The sequence below is a fragment of the Grus americana genome, chromosome 7 (genome assembly GCF_028858705.1).
Source record: "Grus americana isolate bGruAme1 chromosome 7, bGruAme1.mat, whole genome shotgun sequence".
NCBI classification, from domain to species: domain Eukaryota; kingdom Metazoa; phylum Chordata; class Aves; order Gruiformes; family Gruidae; genus Grus; species Grus americana.
Window position 1 is genome coordinate 36916065 of NC_072858.1, and position 23802 is coordinate 36939866.

The 23802-nt window shown below is 46.7% G+C and overlaps 2 protein-coding genes and 1 long non-coding RNA gene across 4 annotated transcripts in view; 2 read left to right on the forward strand and 1 right to left on the reverse strand.

The window, feature by feature from the left end:
- The window catches only part of HK1 (hexokinase 1), a 38915-nt gene extending 30084 nt beyond the window's left edge, over nt 1-8831 (forward strand). For both annotated transcript variants that reach the window (XM_054831404.1, XM_054831403.1), the window contains exons 15-18: nt 1568-1751; nt 3848-4003; nt 4704-4937; nt 5659-8831. In XM_054831404.1, the coding sequence (XP_054687379.1) occupies nt 1568-1751; nt 3848-4003; nt 4704-4937; nt 5659-5803 (719 nt within the window). In that variant the 3' untranslated portion in view covers nt 5804-8831. The remainder of the gene's footprint in view (nt 1-1567; nt 1752-3847; nt 4004-4703; nt 4938-5658) is intronic.
- Nucleotides 8832-10716: 1885 nt separating this feature from the next.
- On the reverse strand, nt 10717-21110 carry TACR2 (tachykinin receptor 2). Its single transcript, XM_054831408.1, has 5 exons — nt 20692-21110; nt 16960-17154; nt 13628-13784; nt 12805-13001; nt 10717-11498 (listed from the first exon to the last, which is right to left on the reverse strand). The coding sequence occupies exons 1-5, from the start codon at nt 21093-21095 to the stop codon at nt 11303-11305; spliced, it is 1149 nt and encodes a 382-aa protein (XP_054687383.1). The 5' UTR covers nt 21096-21110; the 3' UTR covers nt 10717-11302.
- Nucleotides 15390-16348, forward strand: LOC129208544 (uncharacterized). Its single transcript, XR_008577848.1, has 2 exons — nt 15390-15754; nt 15884-16348. It is a non-coding gene; the product is annotated as an uncharacterized LOC129208544 (long non-coding RNA).
- Nucleotides 21111-23802: the final 2692 nt, after the last annotated feature.

The following is a 23802-nucleotide window of genomic DNA, read 5'->3' on the forward strand; positions in this document are numbered from 1 at the left end:
GGACAGAGTTCCCTGCAGGAAGGACAGCCTGTCCTTGGGGTGCTGAGAGCATCGTCTGAGGACTGTTTGCTGTAGCCCTGCCAATATGCTCACCAGCCAGCGTGTCTGTGGGCAGAGCAGGGGGTCAGAGGTGGCCTGGGTACATCTAGGATAATGAGATCAAAAGCCCTGGGGCTCTGACAACTCCCTCTGCCATGCCTGAATTGCCTTGGCTGGACTGACAGCACTTGTTGAGGAGCCTGCGTGAGCCAGCAGTCGCCCTGCCCTCCCCAGTGCAGGCAGGTGGGTGAACTTTCCCGCTGTTGCTTGGCAGGGAAAAATATTCTTGCAAGGGTGAGTTCACGTCACGCTGGTGCCCTGTCTCTGCCCAGTGCCACCTGTCCTGCCCAGGAGAGCTGATGTTTTGAGTCTCCACTGCTGAATACTTTGGAGGCTGCCTCTGATGAGACCAGGTCTCTGCTGGCAACAGGAGATCATCTAAAAGCCTGTCAGTCTAACAGCCTGTGTTTAATAGGTATCCATGGGTTCAGGCATCCCTTACTTAGCTTGTTCTGGACAACGAGACTTGGCATTGGACGGTTGGCCAGTGCTGATGGTCCACAACTGTGCTTGGTCTGGTTTGGCCCTGCAAACCTGGGTCTCAGTCTGCAAGCCCAGACTTCCCCCCCCCAAACCCTGCGTTGTGGCTCAGCTCTCCTGCAGCAGGGTAGTGCTGTGGGAGGATCTCTTTTTGCTCAGACTTTATTGATACAGTACATTTAAAAAAAATCTCAAAGGAAAACAGACTTGCTGATATAACTGGTGCAGAATCTGTGATGCAGGGTTAAATGAGAGTTCGGTAGGTAACTTTGAGAAAACTTGTGCCCAGGTAACAGCAAAAGCTGCCTCTCTTTGCTAATAAAGCTTTGCTCCCTAAGACCTCTGTGTACATGGAGCACTTGCAATTGCCACACTCATTGGGATCCCCTTTAAGCAGAATCAGATATGGCATCATTTCAACATGGAAGTAACCTTCCTGCCAGAGAAACTATTTAAGCAATTTGAATCAGAAAAAAACCCAAGCAGGAACTAAAAATTACCCTGCAATTAGCTGGTTAAAACCCCTGGGGTTTTCTTTGCCTGCTGCCTCAGAACTTGCTGAGGTTTTCACTTTGGTAAATTTTCCCCTGAACTTTGTGAGCCTGCGGGCTTTGTGGAAGGTGGTTCCTAACTTCAAAATCCAGATGGTTGCTTGCTGCGGTTTTGGGTTCAGAAGCACGTGAGGGTTGGTGTGCCGAAGCTGCTGCACTGCTGCTCCTCCCTGGAGCACGGGACCCTCAGCCCAGCTGGCGTGGGTGAGCCTCTTCTTCTCTAGCCACCCTGAGCACTGCAGCACAGCAGTAATGTTCTCCCTCAATTTAGAATTATTGAAGAGTGGGGTTTTTTTTGCAGTGTTTCAAATAACAATTGACTTCATCATTCAGAAAAAGCACATCGAAGATTCCCCAGAAGGTTTTGTCAGGGCTGTCGTGCTTTTTCTAGTGTTGTTTTCCAAACAAAGAGTAATTTCAGTATTTTCTTCTTTCAGGAACTGGCAGCAATGCTTGTTACATGGAAGAGATGAGAAATATAGAGATGGTGGATGGTGAGCAAGGCCGGATGTGCGTGAACACGGAGTGGGGAGCGTTTGGAGATAATGGATGCCTGGATGATATCAGGACAATATATGACAAAGCAGTTGATGACTATTCACTAAACGCTGGGAAGCAAAGGTACTGCAGGATAAATGGTGTGCTAAGTATAAGCCAGGCTGTCTTAAATGCTTTTAAGAGAGAGTTGGATTTCTCCCACTCGGAGAAGGGAGAGGTTGAGTCAAAAATGACTGCGGCCCTGCTATCCTGTGGGATCTCTCTTCTGTGCTTTTCCTGATTGCTGCTTTTTGCAGCTTATTTGCTGCCATGGGATTGCAGCAGGGTTTTTGGTGAGAACTTCAAGAGTCTTGAAATCACTAAGAGAGCCTTTTTCTCATCCCATTTTGTACTGAGGGGGTTAAGATTGCTTGTCATTCTTTTTCTCTTGGTCTCAGTTTAATCTCTTTTAGCTGAACTCTCTTTGTAGAGGGCTCTGCTTCTAGAAGTCCTCAGCCTAGACCAGCCAGCATGGTTGAAGCTTGGAGCTCCTTACTGTAAAGCAGTCAGAAGCTTTCTAGCAGTTGCAGCCAGCTCTTATTTCAGGCAATTTTCTGGATGAAGTATGTCATGTTAGAGGACCTGCCTTCCTCGGCCCTGGAGGTTGCATCTCATTTTGGGTGTCCAGCTCTTGTTTGGGCAAGTGCTTCCCTGCCCCCTTTAAGAAAAGGCTGACAAGGAGGTGTACCCAGCACTGAGGAAACTGGCCTGAGACTGCTGCATGCCCAGACTGCAGTTTTTCATCATTTCTCTGCAGCAATGCTTTGATGCCAGGAACTATTAAAAAGATTTTGTGACTAGAGTAAATCTGCCTGAAAACCGGGGAGGATGCAGACAAGTTGGCAGGTCCCTTGGGAAGCTCTTTAGAAGTTAGGGCTCAAACAGACCCAGAGAGGTGGATGCTGAGCGAGCCTGATGCAGTGGCGGAGTTGGCATGGAGTAAGCAGGCAAAAGCAGTAGTGGAGACTGCCAAGGGGGGGAATAATTTATTCCAGAGAGAGTTAGGCACTCAAGAGGGAGGACGCTTGCTGGGTACAAGCCTGAGAGAGCTCATAGTATTAAATGGACTGCATGGCCTGCTTCCAGGGGAATGGCATGCTGGGCTCCGCTCAATCCAGGGCAGAAACCCTGCTTAGAGCTTCAGGAGGTGAAATAAAGGATGCATCACAGAATGCCCTTTTCAATACATGGAAAAGTGTTCGGTTCTCATCGGTAACAGCACACTCACAGACCACAAAATGCTCCGTTAAAACCAGAATGATGCTGGAGGGGAAGGAGAGCGAAGCAGACTCCTCAGCACAGGGCTGTCCTGTGCTGGTGCCAAACACCGCTCGTGGACTGCTCCTTGTCCAGACTGGGAAGACATCTGCAGGTGGAATATATTCCCCCTCTCTAGCCTGGGGTGAGGCCTGCAAGTGGGAAACGCGGGTCCTGTGTGCAAAGTGGGGGACAAGAGGAGTTCAAGACAGCTTGGTTTCTCCCTGTGGGTTTTGGGCAACTGGTTCCCTACTGGAAACCAGGTGCTGGAATTAAGTGAAAACAAACCTTGGTCCCCCAGCTTGCTAGTTTACAGGTCAGTGATCCTGGGAAGGGGCTGGATGTAGCTTTTCACATCTTTTTAACTTTCACAGGGTGTTTTGCAGCACAGGACTCCCTTAAAAACGCTGCACTCACAGTGACTGTACCTTGTGGTTTTCTTGTAATTTTGCTGTATGGAGCCACTGAGCTTTTTCTGTTGAAGGTCTCAGCTGTGCTTCAAGAGGGCTCCCAGACGATGTGCAGTGGAGATGCGTTTTCCGTGGGATCCACTCAGGGCTGTCACTGGGGGATGCACTGCAAATTTGGCTTTCATCTGAGCACTGTTCTGCGCGCTGGTGACGGGTTTTCATTTCTTCCACCTGGGAGAAATACCAGCCATCATTAACACAGCCTGGCTGGGGGAACATGTGAGTGAGGAATAGGTGAAGTGTTTGTAGATGGGTTCACAAGGCATCACACAGAGTGTTCATGGTTTTTCTTAACAATTTTTCTAGCAAATGGCTCTTCTGTGTAAATTGTTTTGCATATTTCACATCCCTGGTGTGTGCGGGCAGGATACCTGGCTGATAATGCAGCTGCGATGCTGCCTTTGCAAATGCGAGCAGCGTCCCTCTGAGCTGTGCCCCTGTCTTTCATTGCAGGTACGAGAAAATGATCAGTGGGATGTACCTGGGGGAAATCGTCCGCAATATTTTGATCGACTTCACCAAACGAGGGTTCCTGTTCAGGGGCCAGATTTCAGAGACACTGAAGACCAGACATATCTTTGAAACCAAGTTTCTTTCTCAGATTGAGAGGTAAGAGCACTGCACGGGAGGCTGTTGAGGGTGAAATGGTGTGGTAACGCTCATTCGGTGACACTGCTGGAGGGGAGGGACAGCTGCAGAGCATCGCTTGGATCTCCAGAGATAATTTTGGTTTCAGTAAGAGCCTGCACGTGTGCAGAAGGGCTCTTTACAACATCTGAATTTCTAGCAGTGCTCCCTGCTAAATGATGAGAATTGACTGTCAAGGATTCCCTTATTGTTTGCTTGCTTGGAAATCAAGCCATTTTCCTGTGCCCCTTCTGTGTGCTATAATTGTTGAACTGAATGCACACTAGCTGAATGAGCACTTTACTGGATATTTTTGTATCTTTATTGCTCAGACTCTGTATTTTAAAGTAATCTCAAAGCCTGTTGAGTCTTTATGGAGGAAAACCAACCCCAAGTTGGTCATTAAAAAAATTTTCCTGAAATGCCCTTTGGTAAGAAAAGAGAAGGGGAGGCAATGCAGAGCTGGACCTGGAGCCTCCCTTACTGCCTGTGCCTCTCCCCTGTGCTGCAGCATGGTGTTGAGGTGGATGAATTTGCATTCCCCGAGGTCTTTTGCCCTGGCAGTACGGGCTGCTGCCTGGTGTGGGTGTGTGGATGCAGCCATTGACGCAGTGGGGGTCGTGGCGGTGGCTTGACAGAGGGAAACCTTTAATTTTAATGCCGTGCTTCTCTGCTTCTGCAGTGACAGGTTAGCCTTGCTGCAGGTGCGAGCCATCCTCCAGCAGCTGGGGCTGAACAGCACCTGCGATGACAGTATCATTGTCAAGACAGTGTGCGGAGCGGTGTCGAGGCGAGCAGCTCAGTTGTGCGGCGCTGGAATGGCTGCGGTTGTAGATAAAATTAGGGAGAACAGAGGATTAGAGCACCTGGAGATAACGGTTGGTGTGGATGGGACTCTGTACAAACTACATCCACAGTGAGTATTCCCTTCTCAGCATTTGTTTGCCAGCAACCTGTAGCGCGTTGCTTTTACTTCTTTTCTCTTGACGCACCAGACTGATCTCTTACTGGCTAGGATAGGAGCCAGGCAAAATAAGTCTTAATCAGGGGTGGTCAGGGCTTTCTAAAGGGCAACGAGAAGATCAAGGACTTGTGAAGGATTCTTGGGGCGGTGACAAACTGAAGGGGACGCAGCTTGCCGAACAAGTTGGAAGCTGCACAGCAAGGCATGATCTCTTGGCAAAGGCAATGACAGAGCAATGCTGAAACGCCTGGTGCCTCTTTGGAGGATGCTTCTGTTCAGTGTGCAGAGGAGATGGGTTGCAGTGAAGCAGTGGCAGGCAAGGGCAGGAGTCTAAAAGAGTTGGCAGCAGGAGAAGGAGAGGACTAGTGCCCATCTCTGGTGTGCACGGAGAGCGATGGGTGGGAAGGAGGTGACTTTACGTGGTCTCTTCTCTCCCCTTTGCTGTGGTACTAGCAGTCTGGGTTAACCCACACAGACAGAGAGTCAGGGGTGGGATTGCAAGTGCTTTTTCCCTTCAAATCCCATTGCTCCCCATCTTCAAACCCACCCTAGTTTCCAGCATTTTAGTTCTTTCCCCAGGGAAAGGGGGAGCGCTACAGAGGCCTGTGGCGGTGCTATGCTCTGTAAGTGCTGTGGGACCTCCCTCACCCACTGCCGTTGTTTCCTTTCACAGTTTTTCGAGGATCATGCACCAAACGGTCAAAGACCTGGCACCCAACTGCGACGTGACCTTCCTGCTGTCGGAGGACGGCAGTGGGAAAGGGGCAGCGCTTATCACAGCGGTGGGATGCAGGCTTCGTGATGCCGAGCAGAACTGAACTCCACAATCCTGGCCCCGGTTCTGTCTTGTGAGCACTTTCTCATAAAGCAGCGACTGCGTAGTCAGAACTGGTAAAAACCCAGAACTCACTGCTTTATCGGGGAGAAAAAAAAAATACAACTAATGACATAAAAAAATAGGATACAAGATAGAATGTGTGCTGTTAATAATATCTCCTGTTTCTGGACCCCAATCTGCATGTTTCTTATTCACCTTGTTGGTACCTTCCCCATCTGTAGGTCATGGAAAAATCAGTCTATAATTTCTGCAGCTGTCAAAAATCGGTTGTTGTCTGAGACAAAATTGCCCCCAAGTGATGTGCGTTGAGAGCTACTGTTGCATCGTACCAAATGTGTTCTTTGCAGCATCCCTGTTAAGCGCACCGCCAGCACGCTGACCACCAGACCTGGGTGTTGATGCTTTTAGTGAAGGGGAAGCAACAGTTCCCTCCTGCATATCTACCTGCTGTTGTTTCGTATAAAGCGATTGTGAAAACGTTATGGTGTGTCAGCACTGTGCACGCACGTAACTCTATAGTGGGACTTGACAATGCGACTTACTTGCTTCCTTGATGCCTGTTTTGTCATGGTAAAAGTAAACGCCCTCGTCCCACAGATCTGGTTCCACTGGTATTTCCCATTGCTTCTGTGAATAGTGTTGTGTTACTGGGCAAAATCTGTCACGTTTCAGCAAGAAATCCCTAAAGAGTAAAACAAAGTGGTTGGTGATTGGGGTAATCCAAATCTCCAGACCCGGGAAATCGGTAGATTCGTGGTCCCTACGTGGGCTGTGCTGTATTCTTCTGTTCAAGAGTTCTTATAAAAACTATTTTCTATCTCTTCTTGTTAGTCTAGATCAGGGCACTGCGGCTGCCCTTCTACCGTCTCTCGCCTTAAATGGGTATTTGCTTCCACACAAAGCTTTAATTTTTAATACTGTTAAGTAGCCACTCAAAACACAAACACTGAGCTAGAGTTAGTGATCAGAAAGGAATATGAGGGTTTGATTTTGATCTTGCCTTTGAGGACCCGGGTGCATAAACTAAGCAAACCACAAAGCCAAAAATCGGACCCATCTTATTCCAAGGACAAAGATCACATACACTTGATGTATCCTGTCCTCTGTTGAGTCAATGCCATTATTATATTTGCATACCAGTTGCATTACTTAAATTGAGAAGCAGTTAGGAAGGCAAACGTTGAATAACATTTGCAAGTCACGCCACTTTCTGCAAAGAGGGAGACCACACTGTAGTCCTTAATTCCTGCTCTTCTACCAAAAATTAATTTGAGATGTCTGCATGGTTTTCCCTGCTGCCTTTTCCTGCAGAAAGTAGATGGAAATTTGCAGGCTACTCCTCTTTGTCCTCGTTCCACTCCCCTAAGATTTGGATTGCCCTACCTATCGATAACATTTCAATATGCATTATGGTGCACTGTGAGTGAATGTTGTAAAGTAACATGTGAGTCACAGTCATTGCAGCTTTAAGTGTGTGTCTACCTGAAAAATTGCATGCCTAACTGGTTTTGCAAAGGTAGAGAGTCTTTTTACTTTGCACACTAGTAGCTCCAGTACTAGTGTTACGTGATACTTGTGAAAATATTAAACTTTTTTGATGTGCGTTAACTGGTGTTTAGTGGTTCTTTCTGGAAGAGGTGCTGTTGGCTGGTGGCTTAGTGCTTTGGGAAGAGCTATTGTGTAGGGAGAGCTGCAACCTAATCCCAGTGGTGCCTGCGTTTTGTGTGTGTGTTTTTATTCCCGGGCATTCGGGGTCAGATTCAAACAGGGTGGATTTCACCCAGGTCCCCGTGCCTCCTGTTTCCTAACGTAGTTCAGCAGAGGCACAGAGCTGACAACGCCCAAATCTTAGGGCGCATGTAGTTTGTCTGGGTGTATCTCGTGCCCTGTCTTATGCAGGGAGATCTGCAGTGCAGGAAAACCTCGGCCCACTGCATCAAAGCCAACGTGATTATATTAGGCTTTGCCAGATACACGGTGATGGATATGTTACAGTCGCTGTGTCCCCGCAGAAGCCTGATGCACATCAGAGTCTGTAACCTCCCTGTGTGCGTAGGGTTAACGTTTGCAGAATCACAGTGTTAGGTGCTTATACACCGCTGGTTTGCACGTCCTGTGTTGGAGTTGTCTACGAGAGCCCCTTTTGCATACACTGAAGTTGTGCTTCTCCAATAACCCATCTTACGTTACAGCTTGAATAGTCTCTGACAACCTTGATGTGCAGCTATGACCCCAAATAGGAGACAGAAGAAGGTGAGAAAGTTTTTGGGCACAGGGGACACATTGCATTTTAATTGCTTGAAGATTTGCAAATCTTATGCCTGCCGTCGGCAGTGCTGTAGGGGTGGTGTGAGCCGTGCCTGGGGACCTGGGTTTGGAGCTCTTCAGCATCTGAGGGTTAGGCTCAGTGCCGGATAGACGATGAATGAGAAGTGGAAGTTAAACTTGGTCTCAGGGTGACTGTGAATTTTGGAGATGCTGGCATAGGTCGTTTTGTTTATTGGATCCAGCTCATAACAAATAGGGAGTGAGTTTGTGTTTCTAACAGCGCAACTGTTCCTACTGTGGACCATAGGTGATGTACTCGATAAGACACAGCAGTTCTTTTCCAAAGGGAGACCTGGTGGGATTTTTCATTTCCAGACTACTTCTTACCCCTAGGAAACTGTTCCAAGTGAATCACAAGCTATAACTGTCCGAAGAAATGTCTCCAATGTTATCCAAGCAATGACTGAGATGTCTTACTTAAAGCTTTTAGGCTTGGTGAATAAAAATCATAGTCCTCTTAATTGTTAAGCTGTAATTACTGCAATATGAACACAAAAATCTTATATTTCCTGGGGAAAAGACCATTTGCATACCACTGTTGTAATGTCATCTGCTCCTTACTCCTCTGGGGGTTCTCTCAGAAGCCTTTTGAATGGGTTTTAAAACAAGCAGACTTTGTTTTGTTTTGTTTTCTTAAGAAAATAGCAGAAGGCAAAATAAAGTGTTTCTGAACTTCTGAACCCCGTTCTGTGCTTTTTGTTCATTCCTTTGCCATAAAAGTGAGATTCTTCAAATATTTTTCTTTACTGACTGCAGGGACTCCGTTGCTGCTTAGAGCACGAGTAACTGCAGAGGAGGGATTTATTGCTGACCTGGAGGTGTTTTACTGCTGCGTGGTATTTAATCATGTCTACATTTATATGAAGAATTGCATGTATTTACTATGAAGCATGGTGTTCCTGTTACCTCATATATCACAGGAAATAACGTAGTCTGCCTTGGCATGCCTTTTCTTCCAGTACCTAACGAGGGCTCAGAGCATCTCTGCTTCCTTAACTGTTGCTGTTTCTAGCAGAGAAACATCTCAGGATGCGCGGTGTGAGTCCTTCAGGGCACGGGGAGTTTCGCTTGCAACTGGAAGAAATCATCTTCTGCTTTCCGCACCCCAACAAGAGAGAGATGCCGTGAGCTGTCAGAAAACGTCGGTGCCTGTCAGGGACTGCACAGGGGAGACAGTGCCAGCACGTGCGTGACGCTTGCGCATCTGAAATAGGCTCTAGCTGGCGGTTAAGGTGTGGTGGAAGATGGAGGGGAAGATGTGATGCTCGGGATAGCCCTGTTTGGTCTAAAATGTTCCTCATTAGAAAGCTGCAGGATTTAAAGGTTTTAAAGGCCTTACGATCACATCGGCTGGGCATGGGAGAGGTACAGCTTATGCATGTGAAATAGTGAACTCGGTGTGTAGGTGTTCTTCAGTTCCTCGGAGCAAGAGCCTTTGCAACCTCTAGTCTGATCCCAGAGATGTGTGCCCCGCAGAGCATCCCTCCTAAATTGTTTTGAATCCCTTCAGAAGAAAGACTTGGTGGTGGCTGGCTGTAAATGCCTCTTACTGCTCTCCCTCTGCCCTGCGTGCACCCCAACAGTACAGTCAGAGTACAGAAGAGCAGGCTGACCAGTAAAGGGGGCTGGACAGATAACATCAGCGCTAGAAACTGCCTGCTGGAACTATTTAAAATAATGAACTTTTTAAGAAGGGCACCCAGTCCCATCAGTGAGACAAGTTTGTTGGGCCTCTGTAACATAATTGTTACCTGCAGCAGCCAGGGAGGTGAAGATTAAGTGGAGAAGGAAGATGGATCTGCTGGTTCCTGTATTGAAACAGATATGGGAAAACAACGTCCCTGAGTGCGCTTTCAGTTCAAGCCACGGATCTTTTCTCTGAATTTACTGCAGAATTTAAGCCTGGCAACAATTTGTAGTTTTGCTGTCCCAGAGCGAAGGGGAATATTTCAAATAACTGGATCTTGTTGACATTGTAGGAGCTTTTTGTATGGTAAGGTATGGCTCTGTGATATTATATACAAGCCTGTCATGAAAGACGAAGGTGATTGTGAGGTTCTACTTATCACACCAGTATTATATGCTGTATTACTTTTATATAAATGTTTATATTTCAGCTTCTCCTGTTTTGAATGCCTGCACGTAATGCCTCAGGCTTTGAAGATGACATATTTCAGCCTTTATTTTCATATCTGAGAAGAGAAGAACAGTGATGATAAATATGGGGTAAGTCTGGGAAAGGATGATGAAGGGACTATCTGGGAAAAGACGGGGATGGGTCAGACTGTGGTTAGGACTAACAGAAGGTAAGGGAGATGAATTCAGATTGGATCCATGAACCCCGACCAAGCCAGTGAGCATCGCATCCCTGGCTACTGACTGTTCAGACAGCCTCGCTCTCCAAATTAGGCACCACAATTAACTATGTGAAGTTGGGGGAATCACTTGGGCACAGTTTAATAGGAAAACGACCTCATATTTTGGTACAAGGTTATAGAAATCCATGCAATGATGACATCTTAAGGAACTGTTTTTCGCTTTTAACTGATGAGAGATGGTGCTGATGAATTTGCTGGTTTGAAAATCCCAGAATTCAGAAAATTTTCAAGGCAGACTTTTCAGTCTGGATGTGTTAGTATTTGCCTTTCTCCTAAACAAGCTTTGCTCCACAGTCTTCTCTGCCTCAGGGCCGCTGAGCCATGGGGTTTAGCTGCCCATGCAGCCCCGAGGGTCTATCCAAACTGGACCAGATGTGCCCTGGCCTTTCTTCTCCATCACCTCTTTTCCAGATGTAAGTGTCATGGTGGAACAGAAAGCAGGAGATCGCTATCTGGAGGAGAATAATTGCTATTCCGCTGATTGGCACTGCCTCAGGTCTGCCTCACTGCTTTTTTGACCTCATGGGCAAAATCTCTCTGTTCTGTATTGTAATTGTTGGTGTAAGGGAGGGCTGAACTTGCATCCATAGCTGGGTGATATTTGGACCTATGTGGATATAAGTCTTAGCAGCAGACTGCTTTCAATGCTGATGGTATCTGAAAAAGTCCCGCAGGAAACAGTTGCTGCAGAAAAAAAGAACTGTCCCAGGCTTCTACAAATGTGCTGCTTTGAAATGGTGTGTTAGGATAGAGCCAGAACTGGGAGGAGAAAATCACAGTGTTAGCTGGGTGAGGGTAAATGATGTCTTCTCTTTCTCATTTGATTGAGTTTCTGTATTGAAACTTGTTGTTCTTGACTTCCTGTGGGTTGTCTGGTAAAGAGATGGGGACATAAGTTTAAGTTTGTCTTTCTCAGTTGCTTTTATGCATGGACACCACCGGAAGGCTAATTTGAAGCCAGAACGGAACCTGTAAATGTAAGAAAAGAAAGTAAATGGTGAAACGATCTTTTTAATTGCACAGAGAAAGAACAAATGCATGAGTTGGTTCTACCTCTGAATGACCGTGGAAATAAAAAGTTTCTATTGAAATCAAAGGGCTAAAGAGCTAAATGTATAAAACCACGGAGGAAAGAGCAATAGGAGTTTGTGATCAGATTTCCTGATGTTTTAAGTAAATAGATAAGATCAATGAAATGGCAGGATGTTCGATGTGCTCAGTAGATGGTGCTGACCATGCTGATAACAGCATTTGAGAGAAGCAGAGCATCTGAGGAATATATGTGTGTTTACCCACTGGAAGCTTGAATAATTAAATGAGGAAGCCACCTACTTTGAGAGAGGAGGAGGATGCGTTTGGGTGTTTCACGTTAAACACAGATTGGCTGAACGGGCTGCAAAACTGCCTTATTTTGCGAGCTTACGGGCAGCATGCTGTTTGAAATGCTCTGAAGGAGCGAGCCTCCTAGCATCACTCTGGAGTCAGGCATTTTGCTGATGGAGTCCCTGTGAAACTGCACTGGAGGTGCTGGAGAAGCTGTGCCGATAACTATTTCTTACCCTTAAAGCTCGCTGTGCGTGCAACCACGGTGAGGAGAGATGCGGGTTAGGGAGAGGTCCGGCAATGGGATGTGCAGGCAGGAATTGGCATGGAGACCCGCAGGGCAGCCAGAGCAGCTCCTCGAGCCCAGCATCCCCCCCCCCCGCACCAGCGTCCCGAGAGCAGCCCGTTCTCAGCGCAGAGCAAGAGGGACATCTCTTGGCACGATGAGGTTGCGCTCTCCCAGCTGCTCGCTCGCAGCGGTGTGCCCGGACAGGAATCTCGGCAGATCACCCGTGGGCTGCTCCTACTCCCCAGGGGTGAGCCCTGCGCCTGCGTGGGGGGGCTCAGGGCTGTGCTGGGGGTGGTGGTGGCACAGGAGGAGCGGGTGGCCGAGCCAGCCTGGCGTTAGGCCAGCAGATGTGTTGCAGGGATTACAGGTTGCTCGCTCCTTCCTTGGAAATAAGGTAGTCTGTGTATGGAAGCTGGTGCAGATGTGGCTGTGCTGATCGTACGCCTGCTGCCTGTGCTTTATTCGGAGGCAGAAAATCTTAAGGGTCGAGTTAAAATCTCACTCGCATAGTGTGGCTAATCTCACACTATTAGCAGAGTATAAATTGTCTAGCTGGCCTATGGACTGCAGTCGAAAATCACAGTTGTTCTCACCTCCAGAGATTTATGTTTTTTCAGATTGAGATTTTCGTTTTCTCTGCGCACATAAGCACATGCTACTCACCTTTGGTTAAGACAGCAGTATATGATGGGGTTGTACATTGTTGAACTCATGGCAAGCAGAAAGATTGCGAGATAAACCTGCTGAATATACTTCTGCTGGTAGATGTCTTCCTTGAAGCTCCCCAGGATGAAGTATATGTGATAGGGCAGCCAGCAGACAGCAAAAATGATCACAACTACCACCATGGTCTTCACAAACTAGAAAAACAAAACCAGTGTGTTATTCCTGGGCCTTTGGGTGATCACCTGCGCTTGCTGGGGGAATGTGAAATGCTGGTTTTGTTTTGGGTCTGTTTTGCCCTCCCGAAGCACTGTGCACGGTATGTAGACCTGGGCTGCTATGGCAAAGAAACCAGCCCTGATGATGGAAACTGGGAGCAGGGAGAGAGGGAGAGCAAATGTTTCCCGGTGCACCGAGTGGACTTTCTGCAGAGGAACTGCTTGCAGCTACATCGGAAAGATGTGGTAGGGAAATGTGAGATCTGCTGTTACACTGAAACCTCTCCACCCCGTCCAAAGTTTTTCCCCGGTTTATCCTGCGACGTGCGGATTCACTGGACACAGCTTTACTCTCTAAGGACTGCTGGGAACTGGCTCGCTGCCTACTGATGTAAGCTTTTCTTCCTTGGAAGCTGGCTGGTGCGTGTAGATCACCATTTCTTTCATACTTGCTGGGCGATGCCCTTTACCCCTTCCCAAAATATGTTGTCAGCCATTCACGCCCGATCTCACAAGATTTTGTATCAAACGCAAGCTCCATTTTTGAGTTGGAGCCTGCAGGGCTGGTGCTCTGAGGGTAATTATTTTTAAGTTTCACTTCTGACCTTTTTTTTGGCATTAACTTGGTGTTCGTAGCGGACCCTGTTAAGGTGGTTGCCTGGAACCGCGCTGCTCCACAGAGTAATTCCTATAATGCTGTATGCAACAAACATCACCATTAAAGGCAGTAAATAAATCAACACGATCACTGCAATGTGATACCTGAAAAAGAAGAACAAGCACGTTTTCATAGTCAGTATGTCTCTTGAAGGGCTCTTTCAGAAATTTTCTTTTGGACATGTATGTCTGGTTCCCATTAACTTCAACCCCAAAGCATAAAGAAGCAGAAATTTTGCCTGCAAACATCATTACAGGGACTTCTGTAAACAGCAAAAGCTCATCTCTCTTGTGTGGTGATGATTAGTCCTTGGACTAGATCCACTGCTCTTTCAAGGCAGGGTAATATCATTTATCTTTTATCAGAGGGTTACAGTCCGTGGGCACCTGCCCCGAACTTTGCTATCCCACTGCAGTCAGGAAAGAGAGGTGTCTGGGACTTGGGGCTGTAAAAATACAACCTTTAAATCACAGATACGGAAGAGGAATATTCCAAAAACTACAGAGTAACTTGACGAATGCGATAGTGCCAACAGCTTAATTCAGCAACAGTGAAAAAACCTGGATCGGGGACTGCAAAATGGAGCTGGCTGCTAACAGCTGGGTGCACAAAGTCGGCAGGGAAGACTCCGCAGATAGCGAGGAAGGAATATTGCCTGTTGATAGCATGCAGAAAGCGAGCGGCAGTCGTTGCTGTATTTGTGTTGCTGGCTGGTTTTATTTGCGTGTGCACGCACAATTATGTATCACCAACAGGCAACTCGGTTACTGCTCCAGCCAAAAGCGCTGGCATCTCCTTCGGCTGTGTTTTAGCTCGGCCCTTCCTAGATTTCCATGTCACCCCGCAAGCTTCTGCTGGTTCCCTCGTGCTGGGGTTTGATTATTTTAAGGAACCACCATTTATGGGGAGGGAACAACCTGCTCACTCGGTTACAGCAGCTGTCAAATTAACATAAACAGTGTAAAAACTAGGATTAGTCAGGAGGGCTCTGGCACACGCTGCTGGCAATGACCACAAAAGGCTGGGTGCAAATGGTCTTTCTCAGTATGACAACGCTCTGGAGTTACTCGCCGCGTTAGCGAGCGGGATCAACTGCTTTGCAGGGCGCTGTTGAAATGGGTGTTGGGGCGCTCGGTGGTGTTTATTCCTTGGGGTGGTTGCAAGTATCAGAGGGGTGGCTGCACATAGAAAAATATTATATTTGTGAAATGTGGCAAGTTTATCACTGCCTGTTTTCCACGCTTCCCAAGTTTCCTCAAAGTGGTACCTCTTTTGAAGGGCTAATACTGTGCGTGGAGCGCAGCGGAAATGCAAAGCCCTTTTAGAGTTCCCATCCTGGAGAAGGAGAGGATGGGAGCCTAAGCTTGAGCACATGAGAAAAAGAAAATTTTAGCCTTTGCTGCAAAGTTAACCTGTCACCAGAAAAAATAATCTTCTGTGGTTAAGGTTCTTCACTTTGGTTATTCTTTATATTTGGTTATATTTTGGTTAAACTTCTACAAATTTAGTCCCTTCATATTCAAGATTTCTTAGGCACTGGCAATCACAGCAGCACATCGTTTGGGGTTTTTTTGGACTTGTTTCTATCATAATTATAAACATTTTTCCTGCAGAAATGGATTTTCCTTTGTTCTGAAGTCTAGAAATCTTGAAAGCTGGTTTTAATCGACTGAGAAGGATTTGGAGGACCCACAGTCAACAGAGGAACCTGGTTCTCCATTTCTTTCTTTTTTTCTTTGGGTTTCTTAATATTTATTTTCCTCGGCATTTGGACTAGGACATGAATGGCTGCACGTGGCTTTTTCTCCCTGGTCTGTATTGCAGGCATTTGTCCCAACACATCCATCACTCAGGATGATTTCTGGGGAGCGCTACTTCCAACTTCCTTTCTAGGAGAGCTACTGAAACCTGCAAATCTGAGGCTGTTCAGGCAGAGTGAGCTGGTGAATGAAGTGATTTAATGTGTTCAGGAGCTGCTGCTCTTCAGCTGGGGATCCCAGGAAGAACCTGCCCCGTTATTTGCCCTCGTCAGGACCCAACCTTTCCAGCCCACATTGATTTCGTTGGCATGCTGGTAAACTCTTGCTTCAATCCTTCCCAAACAGTGCATGTGGGAGAAATAAACTTAATACTTTTCATCTGAATGAAATAGTCATCGGTGACTTTATAAATAAGTGATTATCTACTATCCCTCAATCGACAGGAGCCTGGTATATTGTGTTCCCCACCATGTGCCATGGGGGTACCAACCAAGGAGCCCTGGGAGGAGCATCACCCAACATGATGTGAGCCTGATTTTGCTCTTCTCTGACTCTGGAGACTGGGGACAACTGACCGCCAGTGGCTGAATATGCTGCAGCTCAGCCAAACTTACATGAAGCTCTTGGGACTTGGCACATATTAGCGTGAAAAACAGTTAGTTTGGTAATAACGGACCACAGGAAGCATCCAGCTGTCTGCCAGAGATGAAGACCGAGAAGGTGAAAATGTCCCTGGTGCACATAGCTGGGCAAAAGCATTCACAGCGAAGAATGGATGCGGGGAATTTAGCACTTGGGTTTGGTTTGAAAAATTGTTTCCATTTTGTTAATCAATTTGCTCCTTTTCCGCAGTTCTTCCATTACTACTTCGTATAAATATGTTTTGCTTGATAAATTTCTCAAACTGCTCTGGGTATCATGTGCTTTGAATAATGATTAATCACAGCAGATCCCCTAAATGCAGGGTATGGCTTGTTTCGTCTGTCTGAACAATCCTGCTTTAAAGCGGGAGGAAATTGCTGTGAGCGTTAGGAGCTTTTGGGAGTGCAGATGTCTACCCAGATAAGTCAGTCTATAAAACCTTAGGATGTTTGAAACATGGTCTTCTTTCCCCCCACCAAAGAGCAGCATAATTTTTAGCCAATTACGTGGCTTCTCAGCATTAAAGGTGGAGGGAGAAAATCCAAAATCTTTGGAACCAGGATTTATTGCTTGTTTACAGACTTTCCGTGCTGATTTCTCTTAAATCCACCAAGCCCTGTATCTAGAGTTTCTAGATCTTATAACCAGTTTTCAAATCAGGGGAGGATGGCGTATAACCCTTCTTTACCCTGAGCCATGATCACCTGGCAGCTTTTTCAACAGCTGGCTTAAACTGAGCTTAGATGGGCTGCCCCAGACCCGTATTCCCCTGCTGCATGGTTTTCCCCCCAGAACTGCCTGTAACCAACAGTTTGGAGACAAAATTAATTTCATAGTTAACTTTTACACAAGCGGAGAATTTTTTTGTTTCTCTTACGTGAGCTGGTGCTTGGATCCGACGTCATCCGGCCAGACGACGATGCATTTCGTCGTTCCGTTGTCCGTCAGGATCTCGGCGTAGAAGCACTGGGGGAAGGCGAGCCCAAACGCCACCAGCCAGATTATCCCTATGATGACTCTGGTGCTTCCAGCAGAAAGCCTGGGCTTGAAGGGATGAATTATCGCCACGTACCTGCAAGAAAATTAGGTAATTGCTTTTACGGTTGCATTGGTAAACTATACAACAAATACAGTAAGTGTAAAAACTCACCAGACAGTATGGTGGGCTTTATTTGTAAAGGCATTTTGACAGGTTCCAGGCTATAAATAATTGGAAGGAGCTAAATCCTTTCTGAAAAGAATGCAAGTCTTAAGGCAGAATATATTAAACCCATGTGGATGGATGCTTATGGTGTGAGGAGGAAGCAGTCATCTATGCCTTCTGCATACGGTCTTTGTAAGTATTCCCCTTACTTTGAATTTTTTTTCTCTTTTTCTTTTTTTAATTAATTTTTAAATGCTTTAGATCTTCGGTCTGAAATTTCATGCAGTGAACTGTTTGTATTAGTCTGGAGCTATGCACTATTTAATACCATGCCCTTCTCTCCTTCCTCTACCAAAAAAAAAAAAAAAAGCATAAACACCCTGTTTCCCCCCCCCTAATTATATCAATCTCCTCTGACACCCCGTATTATCACAACAGCAGATTGGGGTCTTGAGTATCCTTCACCCTGAATTTTCCTCCACTGATTTTTAGCCATGGAAAACTCATGTGCCATCCACCTCTGCCTGTAAATGCTCGAGGGGAAGGCTGACCCTTTCATCCCACACCTGCTCCGAGCCCTCATGGCACATCTGACTATTAGATTACTCGCAAGCCCAGGGTGCTCTCTGGTTTTAAGTTCCCCGTGTAGAAATGCATGGTATCGTAATGAGTACATAATCAATTATGCATTTCTTGTCATGCTTTCTGTACTCTTTGTCATGGTTGTTAGAAAGGCAAAATAGAGTGGAAAATGCCAATTGCCTCCTGGTTTTCATAGCGAAAATCTGACAAACTCTGTGCTGTCTCCTGGCCAGGCTGTTGGGAGGGAGCTCTGTCTGGGTGCTGCTGCAGGACAGAGGGCGGCCGCAAGGACAGACAGCAGAGTAAGTAAGCCAGAGCTGCACAGCAGCAGAACCTTATTTAGCTATAAAATTTTCACGTCACCTTGCTTTTCTTAAGCTCGTTGTAGGCAGTATTATGCAATGCTTGAATCTGGTCAGGGAGGAATCAAGTGGCAAATGTTCTCCAGAATACTTGCTCACAGAAGTGCCCAATTCCACGATCCGTGGCTCTTGGTGATCAGCAAGTCCCGGGTACAAGTGATGCCACCCACCGTACTGCTGAAGCAGCGTGACGCAGCAGCCCGTGTTGCAGATACCGAAGGTGTTACAGGGCTGCTGGGTGGAGGCTTTCCCACTCAGCCAGGGGTGAACCCCGAGGCGAGCTGCACTGTTAGGCAAGCTCCTGCAAGTTGGGAGATTAACCAAATCTGCTGAGATCTCCTGGCTGCTCTTGCCGTGTGGCAAGGGCTGCCTTTGCCCTCCTGCTCCCTGTGCCCTCTCTCTGTGACATCCCAGGATGCTGGGACCATGCTCCCAGCACCCTTCCTCCGGTTCTCGTCCCACGCAGACCAAACAAGCTGAATTTCGGACACTTTTGCACACTTTCCGAAGAGGGCCTAGGAAACTTTGCTAATTGGAGTGTGAAGCTTGAGCTGATATACTACATTTCTGCCTGGAGCGCTGCGGAAAGCGTGCAGTGGAAACAGCTGCTCTGGTACACAGAGCAGCCTGAAACGGGGAAACAGAGTGGTCATAAACCCAACAGTGAGCAATATCACATGGGTCTTTTCCATGGCAGACAAAGATGACTTATAGAGCTGTTGCTTCTTAGACTCCTTCCTTACAATAAACCACTTCAAAAGACATCGTTTTATCAAAGTTAAACAACGGAACCCAAATGGACGCAAGTTCTCATAACAATAAATGGAAGCTGCGAGTTTCCAGGAGACAGCGTCAAGATCTATTTTAAGGTTAAGCAAAGAATAGCTAAATATGGTTTGCAGCAAGATGCCAAGTTTTCTTTCTGATCCGTGCCATGTAACTAAAGCAATTTTGGCTGTATAGGCACTTCCACCAAAAGTCCCCAAGGAACGAGAGTAGGGAGACATGAGGACAGGCTGAAATGGATTTATTTTTTTTAAAAAAAATAGTATTTTTTTGGCAGACCACATGTATAAAATAGCATTTACCACCAACCCTTGATTTGAAGCCAGGAACAGCAAAAGAATATTCGAGTCTAAAACTGAGCCACCTCAGTTTAGTTGCTTCTAAATAGGGATTTGCTTTCACCTGGACAACTGCAGGCTGATAAACACATCACTCATCCCTCTGCTTACTGGCAATCCTTCCAGTGACCGCAGGGGCCACTGCCCCGTACCGTGGCAGTTGCGTGTCAATCCGGGCCGGATCCCCAGCTGAAGGTGCGGGTTTCAGCCAGCGCTACTTGCGCTTCTTTCTCCTGCCAGTTTGTTTATCTGGTTTGATTTGTGTATCGCTTGCTTCCCTGGGTGCGCTGGGGTGAACCGAGCTGCGAGCAGGGGCGGGAGTTATGAAAGCGACCCGATGACTCACGGAGCAATGCTTTTCGGATGGCTCCAGAGGGACGCTGGCTCGGCTCCCGAGGGAGGTGGAAGGGCCCTTCGTGGATACACATGCTTGATAAGGAACAGAGGAAACCTTGAAGGGAAACTTTGAAGTCAACAGGAGGGCTTGATAAAGGACCGCCAGGTATTTCTGGACTCCAGGTCCGGCTGCCTGGGGGAAGACCTTTGCCGTGGGGTTGTGGCAGGGACGTAGGATGGAAAAGATACAGATGTTCCCAGCACTGGGCAGGGACTGGAAGTAACGGAGGGAAGACGGGAAGGATGGAGGGAAGGAGGGCAGAGAGCCTAGAAGGGAGCTTAACCTCCCGTACTTCTTTTACATGCCATTGCCTTTAAGAGATGAAATTCCCCAGGACTTTTGGCCACTTTCTAGTAAAAAGAAAAACAGCGTCACGCTACTTAACAGTGAGCTGTAAACACAGACTCCACAAATTTAAGCTCGAGTAAAAAAGACTTGGCAGATGGAAGAGAGTATTATGAAAATACTAAATTACCTCAGAAGTCAAATGGAATCACTGTAATTACTTTCCTCCCTCTTGGAATAAGTCATTCTTGTGAACTATTGGAGCAGACTCTGACATTTCTGATCCAATTCCCATTATTTCTGGTGGTTTGCTGGGATTGTGGATGCTGATGCTTTCAGCATCCAGCAGCATATTCGTATCGCTCCAGCTCTGTCCAAATGAGAGGTCCTTCTCATGGTTTAAAAAAAAACCCCACAAATTTGCAGGATGACTGGGAAACAATTTCTGATCAGTAACATGGGAACAACAAAATACCAGCCACTTCCACTCACTACACATTTGGGTGTGATTCAGACCAGGGATCAGACAGAACAGCCTTCCTTTCATGCCATAACTAGCATCTAACCCCATAGTCTATTTGCCTGGCACTCCTCCCACACTGCTGATAAGGCACCTGACGCGGTAGGTGGGAGCCAACTGCACAAAGTATCGCAATAATTTTTTTATAACTTAAAGTGAATTTTTCGGACCGTATCTTCTCCATTCGCCTCTTACCTCTCTGCAGCCACGGCTGTCATGGAGTAAATGCTCACAAACATCGCGGTGATGGGAAACCAGTTCTGAAACCTGCAGAATTCCTCGCCAAAATACCAGACGTTGTGGCTGGCGTAAATAAAATTGAAGATGGTATTGAAAGCGGACATCAGCAAATCCGAAAGAGCCAAATTAACGATAAAGTAGTTGGTAGCAGTCCTCATCCTCCTGTGTGCAAGAATAATCCAGATGATGGTGACGTTGCCAACAATGGATGTGATAACGATGAAGGAATAGCTGATAGCCCACAAAGCAATTTGCCATCCCGGCTGGGTAAACTGGGTTACAGCTGTCCAATTGTCGCTATCCTCGAGGGAGTCAGCCTGCGAACTGTTGCTAGCATTTAAAACGGAAAATGTGCTCATGGTTTTTTCTTCGGCTAAGCATAAAATAAAATCTTCTGGCATCTGCTCATTTTCTTGCAGTAGATGCTGGTGTTATGAATTCCCATGCATATGACTAAATGCCGTTAAAAAGACATCGGGATGAGATGTCTCACGTCCTCTCATCCTGTTTTCCAAGTGATGCAATACAGTTCCAGGAGATGAGCGATAGCGAGGGCCTCCTCCTTGCCTGGCATTTTATCCTGCGCTTGAAGAGCAAAATCTAAGGAACGACTCTCCTCCCTTGAGTTTCTTTTTCCTCTAAAACAGAAAGAAAAAAGGAAGGAAAAAAAAAAAGGGGTGGAGGAAGGTGTTTTCCAGGTCAGTGACAGGTGATGTCTTCCTTCAGATTATTTTTAGGGCCAAGAAAATATAAATGCAAGTATCAAGCCAGAAAATGCTTCAATCCAAGTGGAAATCCTTCTTTATCAGGGCAGCGGTTTTCCAAGGCACCAGGTATCTGAATCCTCTGGAGCGGGACCGAGGACATTTGTTTTTCTTTGCCTGTGTAACTGTTAAGTGCGAGGCAGGAGCTGTACTGGGATAAATTCTCCTCAGGGTTTAAGGGGACTTTGAAAGGAGGTGGAGTCTTGCAGGCAAAAACTAAACAACCAATTTGACATCAAATGAAATGCGGCAAAGTGGTACTTGAAATTTTTTTTTTCCCCTTCTCCGTTTGTTTTGAAATAATCTCTGAAATGGACCTGCTGCTATATCAGGGTTTACAGGCTTAAATGCAAGGGTAGCTACTTTGCCGGGTTTACCAGTCCTGCAGTCCTCGCCTTTCCAGGACCCTCCCCGGCTTCACGAGAGCTCTCACAGCAAGAAAGAAACTAAACATATTGAACGCAATTTTAGCAAGGCGGTATTGCTCTCTGCAACTATTTGGAGGCTCATCCGCATTTTTAATGCATTTTCCTTAATGACGACTGCCCTATATAATACGCCTCGACTAGCCATATTTAGTAGATTTCGTATGATTTAATTTAAATAAATTACAGCAACGTGTCCCGTTGGTTCTTGAAGGGTCGCCGGCGAATAATGCCAGGAGAGAGGCATTTGCAAAGACCAGACCTGTGCTGGGACTTCTAATAAGGCTTCAGTGGGAAGTTGGCACCCGGGATCTCATCCGGAGCTCCAGAAATCCTTCTCCGGCTGCTCTCTAGCATAGAAACCTCCAGAGGAGCCTCAGTTCCCAGCCTCCATCCTCTGCGATGCTGAGGGGCTGAACGAGGGACGTTCCCCCTTTAGACCATTGCATCCCCTTTCCCAGCGTGCGCTGTTGAAACTTACTGACCTCACGCATGCCAGAAGGAGCATCTGTTCCTCGTAGGAAAGGGGAACCCCTAACTCCCGTCTCCGCTCAGAGCACAGCGCTCTTGCTCGCTGTCAGCTTTGCAGTAAAGGACATAAACATAAGCAACACGTCGAGGCTGAGATTTCAAAGAGTACTTGGCACTGGCTCGTGCCTGCTCTGCTGGAAGCTCAAAGTGTCGCAGGTATTAAAACCTGTTTTCAGATTATTAAAACCTGTTTTCAGGATTTGGAAAGTATGGAAAAAAGGAAAAAACCTTCCCCTGTGCGTGCAGCACTGGGATGGCAGTAGTTTTCCGGCTCCCGTAGTTGCTGGAGCTGCAGCGGTGCCAGACTCCCCTGTAACAGGGCAGTATTCATCGGTTCAGGATCCTTTCCACCAGCTCAGCCTGCGCTCTTTCCTTGCTTCATTAATTTCTGGAGGCAGCCTTCAGTTAACCCGTCACCTAACCACCGCAGCTCTTTAAAGCAGGTCTTCTCTGATACGGTATTACCCAAGTGTCGTATTTTAGAAATTAATACCTGTAGTACTACATGTAGTATCTCCTTCTCCTCATGATGGACTTTCCTGTAGGTAATCCCACTCACTTCCCTACCCAGAAACTGCAAAAGTACACTTGTGCGTATCTTCTCACGTGCACTGCAAGGCTGTTCCAGGCTCTTCTTGAAAGTCTTCTGCTGACACCTCATTAAACAGCTTATGAACCTTCCACTTTCTGTACACAGTCCAGGAGGGCTGTTCGTGATTTGCAATATGAATTCAACAGCTAATAGCGTTCTTCAGATTTTTTTCTTTGTCTCTCTCAAATCTCTTCAAATTCTAAGGAGAATATGAGCAAAAAACCTCCATATGTTTAGCTGAGAGTGGAGCCAAAATGCTTTATAAATCTTTGTTATAGAAAGCAAGCGCTTAGAAAAAGGACTGTACTTTTTGATGTGTCAGTGGTGAAACCATAACTTCTCTTGGCTGACTTTGGAGATGGTCAGGGTGCCCACGTTTCGTAGGAAGCACCGTTGCCGCCTTCTGAATCATCTGTCCCCGTCCCTTATCTGTTACTCAGGTGCTAATTGGAAAGCAGCCGCCCTTTGGTCAATATTTCATTATACGAGTCAGCAGGGACTTGCTTTCGTTTATACACATCCACACCTTTTATTCATTTGCTGGTTGTGCATTGACGAGGTTATCGTCCTGGAGCCCGGCCAGTGATGTAGCATGTGCTATCAGCCTTTTGGAGCGATTTTTTTTACAAAGACAGGCTTCAAATGCCTCAGGAAAGTCACGGTTGCCTGGGACTACACGTAAAATCTGCCCCTCCAATGGTTTTGGAGTTATACCGGAGAAAGGAACTATCCGAGAGCAGGGTTTTTGGGTTTG